At 39.2% G+C, this 8,178-nt stretch overlaps 2 protein-coding genes across 2 annotated transcripts; both read right to left on the bottom strand.

Annotated features, from left to right (window-relative positions):
* Window positions 1-2,064: 2,064 nt before the first annotated feature.
* LOC104825107 (probable mediator of RNA polymerase II transcription subunit 36b) lies at window positions 2,065-4,825 on the bottom strand. Its single transcript, XM_010557373.1, has 7 exons — window positions 4,716-4,825; window positions 4,186-4,484; window positions 3,704-3,799; window positions 3,547-3,624; window positions 3,276-3,452; window positions 2,558-2,626; window positions 2,065-2,457 (listed from the first exon to the last, which is right to left on the bottom strand). Exons 1-7 carry the CDS (start codon window positions 4,732-4,734, stop codon window positions 2,278-2,280), a joined length of 918 nt encoding a protein of 305 aa, XP_010555675.1. The 5' UTR covers window positions 4,735-4,825; the 3' UTR covers window positions 2,065-2,277.
* A 124-nt stretch (window positions 4,826-4,949) lies between these two features.
* Window positions 4,950-7,309, bottom strand: LOC104825106 (sec-independent protein translocase protein TATB, chloroplastic). Its single transcript, XM_010557372.1, has 6 exons — window positions 6,938-7,309; window positions 6,702-6,823; window positions 6,155-6,214; window positions 5,894-6,047; window positions 5,368-5,580; window positions 4,950-5,195 (listed from the first exon to the last, which is right to left on the bottom strand). Exons 1-6 carry the CDS (start codon window positions 7,161-7,163, stop codon window positions 5,134-5,136), a joined length of 837 nt encoding a protein of 278 aa, XP_010555674.1. The 5' UTR covers window positions 7,164-7,309; the 3' UTR covers window positions 4,950-5,133.
* Window positions 7,310-8,178: the final 869 nt, after the last annotated feature.

Genomic DNA, 8,178 nt, shown 5'->3' with positions numbered 1-8,178 from the left:
TAACCCTCTCACAAAAGTAACGTGATATTCCTCTCTTCATTTTGAATTCATCTCTCTCGTTTTCATTCTTTGATAACTCTTCATTTCTTTCTTAACTATCTCTCTCTACTCTTGTATAAAAATGAAATGAGAAGAGAGAAAATGAAAGAGTTGAGAGAAATATAAGAGTAGAGAGAGAAAGTTAAGAAAGAAATGAAGAGTTATCAAAGAATGAAAACGAGAGAGATGAATTCAAAATGAAGAGAGGAATATCACGTTACTTTTGTGAGAGGGTTAATTATGTCTTTTGTTCCTTTTATTTTTTTTTCCAAAATTTTAGGGTTTTGGAGGGTAGTCCGTGAAGTCTATGTAGCAAAGTAAGGGTATTTGTGCTATATTGCCGTGCGACATGGAAGTCGCACGTGTGCCATGAAAAAAAGGATTTTTCAGGGAAGTAACACTGACACGTCATCAGAGAATTAGAAGCGGCTCAGAACAAAAACTTCCCGACCTTTTGACGCAGCTGCACCGTTAAGCGGGCCCTGTCAAACCGTAGGCGCCGTTAGATTAGATCCGTTAGGACACGTGTCGTGTATTGATTCGTGAAAATATACGCGTAGTTGTGTTTGGGGCACGTGAGTGTTGGTTCCCTCCGGTCTTTCATAGGCATATTGGGTTAAAGCTGGCGATTTGATATTTCCTGCCGTCAAACTGATGATAGCCAACTTTTTGGCAGATTTATTAATATTTGTTTAATGAAAAACTAAACCATTTTTTTTTGTTAATGAATAATTTTTTTTTGCATGGATAGACCTTTTTTCCTTCAAAATTTGCACATATACAATCTAATTAGATAAAATATAATTAGATACAAGCTGATGGGTTATAATTTCAATTTAATATAAAATTATTTAAAAAACAAAGAAATATTTTTTAATAAACTATATTTTAAGCAGAGAAATTATTTTAATAAAATATTTTAATTTAAGTTAAAATGAATACGATGTTTATGCATTTTTTTTATAAAAAAAAAATTGAATCCAAAAGTATCTTATCACTTTCGTCCATCTATTAAATCATGAAAAAATCGGACATATAAATGTTTTTGAAAGTAACAAGTTGAATACTAATAAATGCACTATATTAAATAAGAGGACGGAAAAACATTTATAAGTCACATTTCATCATTTGATAGATGAGATTTTTTTTTTTAAAAAAAAAGAACGACGATCATCCACGCAAACATTGTTGTGTCAAAGCCATGCATGCATGAAGAGGATCAAGACTGAGAAATTGATCCACTTTCTCCCTAAACCCTAATCGAACAATAATTATTTATCGTGGAAGGAAGATCCCAGCCGAACACAAGAACAACATCAGCCGCCAAAAGTTCATCTTTGTGACAAAAGACATCTCTAGAAGATCCATGGATGCAGGAGACAAAACCCTAAAAAACACGTGCGAAGTTTGACGTGGACAGGGGGAAAGGAAATGTGTAAGGTACTAAGCAGCTGTAGCCGCCTTCTGCTTCTTGGGCATACGGTATCCGCCAACCACGCAAGCGTGGTCACATCCAAATGGCTGCGAGAGTGACCTGCTCGAGCCGGTCTGAAGTGTTCCTGTTGCAGCTTCGTCACTTGCTCTGGAACACTGCTTCTGCTGGGACTGTCGAGTCGATACAGTTGGCCTGAGCCACAAGGAGAGACATATATAATACCCCTTAGCGTCTCGAGGGTTTCTTGTACGAGTTAAAGGGGGCGGGTGGTACGAGTGGAGTTTGGATAACGTTACCTCGATAGAGATCGCCAAATGACCACCGGCTTTGAGGGCCAAGAATCCTAGCCTGCACGGTTTTAGGCGGACGGGCTTTGTCCTAAAGGAATATCATAGACGACACGGAAGTGTTCTCGTGTGTTGTTTTTTCCTCGGCAACAAACCTTTAACCCCATGTCGTCTTATGTTATGTTCCTTACCTTTGCCTACTGGGAAGGAACCCAAGAAAAGGTGCAATGAAAGAAAAAAGGGTAATTTCAAAATTACAATATGAAAGAAAAGAGGATAATAGAGAATTAAAATTGAAACAGATTTCTCAATGAAAATCATATAAATCCCATCTTCCGCATTAACCGGTATATAATTCGTCCAAACACAGTGATATATCACGACATTACAGGAGACCAGTGAAATTTGGTATGCCAAAACATATAATACCAAGAAATGAAAAGCATGCATCTCTGCTGCTCTACCAAAAGCCAAAGCCAGATACTGAGGAGATCCGCCATTAACAGACAACAAGAACTAAGAAGTCGCAGCCTTCTGCTTTTTGGGCATGCGGTATCCACCGACCACACAAGCATGGTCACGTTCAAACGGCTCGAGGGTAACCTGTTCTGCCGGCCTGAACTGTTCTTGTTGCAGCTTCTTCACTTCGCTCTGAAACACTGCTTCTGCTGGAACCGTCGAGTCAATACAGTTTGCCTGCACAAAGAGTATGTATGTATACAGCTTGCCTGCTCTTTAACAGTTCAAGATTCAAGCTTTCTAGTCTATATGGGTTAAGAGGAGAGGAGGTACGGACCTTGATCGAGATAACAAAGTGGCCTCCGGCTTTGAGGAAGTAGGAGGCATTTAGGGCCAAAATTCTTGCCTTCAAGGATTCAAGCAAATCGTTTCAATAATAATCATACAAGTGCAGAAAAGACAAGGGCAATAAGAGAAGCACGTTCTCTTTGCTTTACGAGCTCTCAGAGCTTTGCCCAGAAAGTATTATTGTTCAAAAATTCATTCGAAAGACAAGATCGAGGGCTCTCGCGAGCTCAGAGCTTTGCCCAGAAAGTAAAATTGTTCAAAGCTGAGTGATTTTAGAGATTATAGCTTTAGAAAAGCCTAACTAGACATGATTTGGCTCTTTTGAGCCCAAGAAATCTAAAACCTAAACTTTTGGACGGAAGACAACGAGAGAAAACGGATCAAAACATGTGTATTTAAGGTTTAAGAAATATTTGCTCAACACATTTAAAGAGGGTTTTTTTATTTGTGACAAAAACAAAAAAACCTGAAGAGGATAAAAAGAACAGATGAGACAGAAATTCTTAACAGCATCAGAAACTTGGATTGTCATCATCCATGATGTCCTGAAGGGGAATCCAAGTATTTCATCACATGCCAGATATAACAGAAACCAGGATATACATGTAATAAAGGAAAAAAAAAGAAACAGATTTCCTAGAGTTGAAAAGAATTTCATCAAAAAGCTCTGTATGTTATGAGATATGGAGAGAAAAGAGAAACAAAACCTGATCAGGCTGTGCAACGTCAGAGAAAATCACATCAACCATCCCTACAAGCATTCTGTACTTAGAAGGATGCCTAGCATCTTCAATGATGGGTATAACATTGGTTCTCTTCTTAGCCATGTTCACCAAGTCTCTGCCACTCCTATGAGAAAATTCAACCGCATAGACAATTCCTTCCTGGCCATAGCAAGATCCATAACATGCAATATAATTAGAAACCCTTCATAAAATTCATGTAAAAGTAATAGATTTTTTCTCACAAGTTACTTACAGGACCGACAAGGTCGGAGACATGTGAGACAGTAGTTCCGGATGCAGCACCCAAGTAAAGAACTTTGGCACCGGGTTTCTACAAACAGACAAGAGTAACCATAAAGAACTGTCCTTCGACAAAAGTTAAGGACGACGCATGAAGAAAATGAACTTACAATCCATATGTTATCAACCCCACCAAGAATGGCAGCAGCCAATTTCGATCGGAAAGGATTCCAAACTCTGTATTCAACTTTGGTTCCATCTTCGTTCTGCAAAATCAAAAACCAAAAGCATATGAACATTGCTTAAACTCATTCAAACTGAATAAAGTTTGAGATATCATTCACATCGAAATATATAGGACACATTGTCATCAACATCCATCCACAAACAACCTCAAAGCCCATCAAGCTACCTCAAATGTAAAACTTATGCATCTAAATTGCCAGCGGAAAAGTCACAAACCTCACTCTTAAGCTACCAACACACAAATACAAATACGTGCAGTATATATAACATAGAAAAGCATTTCAAACAAAGTCATTTCAAACAAAGTCAAAGCTTGAAAGACCAAAAAATAGCTTTGGCAATGGCAAGATTCGAAAATAGGGTAGCAAGCTAAGCAAAGGGAGAATTCGACAGAAAATCAAATCACCTGGACAGAGATCCGCTTCTCGTTATACACCGCTTCACCAGGAACCAAGTTCTTCGTGACGAGGGCATCTTCTTTACCCTTAGCGATGAACACTCCTTCGTGTCTGTGAGGCTCAACAATCACTCTGCTTCCTCCCTTCATACCTCCTCCCCTTCCTCCTCCTCGGCCTCTCCCTCCGCCGCGTCCACCTCCACGGCCTCTCATGGCACTTCCTCCGCCGCCGCCGCCTCTACCTCCGCCGCGACCTCCACCGGCGCCCCTTCCGCCTCTTCCTCCCCTAAACCCGCCACCGCCACGTCCTGAGTTAACAAAGACCCAAAATCAGATTAGAAGAGGAAAACCCCTGAAACCCACTTCTCGAAACACAAAACCCCGCTATAATATATCCAGAGAGAAATTTAGACAGAACAACAAAGACCCAGAACCGGATTTGAAGGGAAGAACTAAACATAGTGGCCTGATCAGCTAAAAACATCCACTGGAGTGACATTAAACGCCCAATCACAACGATAAGAGCAATAACGTGTTACCTCTAACAGGAGGCCTCATCTCCGACGAACTGAGAAACGAATGGATTATTGGCTGATGAGACAGAAGACTGAGAACGCGACAGAGAAATGGTGCGGCGAAGAAGTACAGGGGGCCGTGCCCTTTATAGGGAAAATTCTAGGGTTTAGGGTTTTCGGCTTCGTCGGCAAATTTGTAAACACGACCAATTTCCATAGGAGTAAAATTATTCGGGCTACAGTTCAACATGGGCCCTCAATAGAAAGCCCATTTACGGCCCATTAAAGAGTTGATGTTTGCTGCCATCCACTAAGCAAAGAATCGAGAATCTTACATAAAGCAACGTCAGATCAATTCTACAAGAACACGCTAACAGCTTGATATGTGATAATGAGCTAAGTGCTTCGTCTCCCTCTGGCGGATCAAAATCGCATTAGAAAGTCAATTTGGACGCTTGGAATCTTGGGTTGGAAGGCTTTCCTCCACAGTTTCTTTCTCTGTTCCTGCATGCAATGAACGTAAAATATCATGCACGAGTAAAAAGATATGAAGACTGTAAACGTAAATGCTCTTTGCCAGATTTTCAGCATTAGAGAAGCATTTCAGTTTAGGGTTTCTCAGAGGTTTGCTTGTGGAAGACGAGGGGTTCTTTGATGATCAGAAATCTGAACTAACCTTTGGGCTGAGCTTGTGATGGAGGCTGGATATTATCTCCAGAAGGCGGTGTTTGCAAAGCCGCGGATTCTTGACCCTGAATCTGATCCTCGGGTCGAATTTGGCCGGGAGAAGATGGCTGCTCGGGCTGTTGAACAGCTGAGGCCTTCAGCTGTTCTTCCGTGATTTTCAAGTAATCCTCCGTTGTGTAAGCTTTCGGCAATGTCTCACCATCTGCCCATTACAAGGAATCGACTTGAGAGCATGAATTTGGAAGTATGCTTCCAAACAGAAAAAGAAAAGATCATTTTTTCCCCTGGAGATGACTCGTGGATTCGCCTATTCTGTCTGAAAATCTGTCTGGGATGGGCAGTTAGGTCTTTCAGAGCCAAGTCATTGTAACAATGCCGAGCATAACATCACACCCATCAAGTTCATACACTTTCATTACCAAGCCGACTAAGAACAGATGCAACTAAAACTATATGTTTAAACGAAGGGTGACGAGAAAAGAGAGATAAATGCCGAGTAAAATGAGATCACTCACTTGGATCTTTCACAACTGGAGGGTCTTCAGTGCTCGGGACTGATGGAGTAGGTGGACCATAGTTCATTCTGTTGGAGTTGTACATGTTTGGTGCCGATATATCATCAAGGCCAATTTCACGCTCGAGGGTACTTTTGAATTCTCTTGAAACATCCTACCCACAAACAAGAAACATGGCAGCAACCAACATAAATTCTTCCAAAGCAACCCTCGTTTCTCCGAAACATGTAATGGATAATTGAAAGGAATTTACACACAAACCTGAAGCTCTCTAATCGTGGGCTGAAAGGCGCGGAGAGTTTTCCCGAGATTCCGAGCAACCTGCATCATAGCAAGTCGACTTAATCCATGCGTCCAGAAGCCGATGAGGTAACGGAAAACAAAATGAACACGGTGCTTCACTCAAAAGTTTCTCTTTGACAGACATCTATAGCTCCGTTCTCAAAAGCTCGGTTGAACAGTTTGCATATCAAGAAAATTCGGATTTTTCCATCTCCCTTCTAGTTGCAACAAAAAAAAACCCATTTGTGCCCCAATTCAAGACTGAGAAAAGGATTTCGTCTTCGATCCATCGATAAGACAGGATTCAAACCTAAGATTTGTTCATCCAGGAACAGACTGTGCTTAGAAATAAAGCAAAGACCAAGTCCTAAGATAAATAACCAAATTGAGGCTGTTCATGATCCTAAGACAACTAAACAATCCTATAGACAAAAGGCAATGAAATTCAGTAGACTTTTAACCTAAAGAGCTTCAGAGCAATCTTCAAACAATCTGGGGAAAAAAGCAAGAAAAAAGGGACACTAACCTCAGCCAGGCCTTTAGGACCAAACACTAACAAAGCAACTACACCAATTACCAAAGCCTCAGGTGCTCCAACTCCAAAAAGAGATGCTCGAACCACCATACCTTTACACCTTCTCTTCTTCTCTATATGAGCAACAAACACCAATCACTTTAAAGGTATTGAAAAAATTACATTACCCAGATAAAAAAGAATCGAAAATGCGACAAAAACCCACGAACACAGAAGAGGAAACACACCTGTCTTTGAAGATCTCCGCGAGATTGAGATGCCCAGATGCTTTAGACCAATGTACGGCGAGAAATGAGAAGAACCCAGATGAGAAATCCATAGGGATTGATCGAATTTCGAGGCTTTGTGGTAAGATTTAAGAGAAGGAAAGGTTAAAAGATGAGACTTCGTACTCGCTGCTAACGAAGAACACAAACATGTACAAGAAGCTGAAATCTGAGAGGCCATAGCCATGGCGAATTCGAATGGTATATAGCGTCTGTAGCCTCGGAGAATCTTTAAGCCATAGCCCTCTTCCTCACTCGCATCATCAGGCCTCGAAAAATAAAAACCCAGAAAAAAAAATACAAAATAAAGATTTTAACTTATCCTTGGAAATCCGAACGAGAAAATGATTGATCTCTTTGTACAATAAAATGAACCACTGAATTATCAACGGAAACAACCTTAGCCTACTTCATTATCTTATGGGCTTTCTCCATTAAAAGGCCTTACTTGGGCCTTACTTGGGCCTTCATGGGCCCAGTTTCTGCTTTGGGTCTACAGTATAAAGATTACTTTTGACGTAGATATTTTAGTTGTTAATTAATTCAATCTAAAAATTGACTGAAACAAAAAATAAATAAATTAAATTAAGTTGTTTAAATTAAAATTGAATATGAAAATAAACGAAAATATGAAATATATAGCGACATGGTTACATGTGCTATTTTTTTCTTCTAAAGAAAAAGTTGGGCAAACCCTAAGTTTACGCAAACTGATCTTCTTCTAAAATTGCCTTGTTAAAACTGCATCAATTTATTTTTAAGGATAATATTTTCAGATTGGATAGCAAATATTTACTTATAACAAGCATAATTTTCATGACAAGAAAATAAGATAACGAACAAAAAAGATGATGAATATATGATTGAAGGAGAGGGACGTTATTGTAAACCGTTGAAGTGTTATAAAAAAATATTTTCAAAAAATGGTGATAATTTAATAGCTAAATAAGATCAACCATGGTTAATTATTATTGGTGAATAATTCCATTACAAAATGATATGATACACTCTTACACCACCGCCTCCATACAAATATATATATATATATATATATATGGTCTATTAAAAATATGAAAATACATATGTATATATATGCAAATGTATGATAATCAATAAAATAAAATATATAGCTATTAAAAGGGGGATAATTAAATAAGAGAGAAAACAAATGAAGAAGCAACAAAATATAAAGAAAGAAAAAA

Source organism: Tarenaya hassleriana, unplaced genomic scaffold, assembly GCF_000463585.1.
Source record: "Tarenaya hassleriana unplaced genomic scaffold, ASM46358v1 Cleome42, whole genome shotgun sequence".
NCBI classification, from domain to species: domain Eukaryota; kingdom Viridiplantae; phylum Streptophyta; class Magnoliopsida; order Brassicales; family Cleomaceae; genus Tarenaya; species Tarenaya hassleriana.
This window is presented reverse-complemented; position numbering and strand designations above follow the sequence as displayed.

Bases quoted from the DNA above. Each gene is read 5' to 3' on its own strand.
- LOC104825107 (XM_010557373.1), bottom strand. The intron at 3,453-3,546 runs GTAAGTAACTTG...TGCTATGGCCAG, and splicing joins TCTCCGACCTTGTCGGTCCT to GAAGGAATTGTCTATGCGGT. The intron at 2,627-3,275 runs GTTTTGTTTCTC...GAATCCTTGAAG, and splicing joins ACGTTGCACAGCCTGATCAG to GCAAGAATTTTGGCCCTAAA.
- LOC104825106 (XM_010557372.1), bottom strand. From the start codon at position 7,163: ATGGCTATGGCCTCTCAGATTTCAGCTTCTTGTACATGTTTGTGTTCT. The intron at 5,581-5,893 runs GTGAGTGATCTC...TGTAATGGGCAG, and splicing joins TCCAGTTGTGAAAGATCCAA to ATGGTGAGACATTGCCGAAA. The intron at 5,196-5,367 runs GTTAGTTCAGAT...CATTGCATGCAG, and splicing joins ATCACAAGCTCAGCCCAAAG to GAACAGAGAAAGAAACTGTG.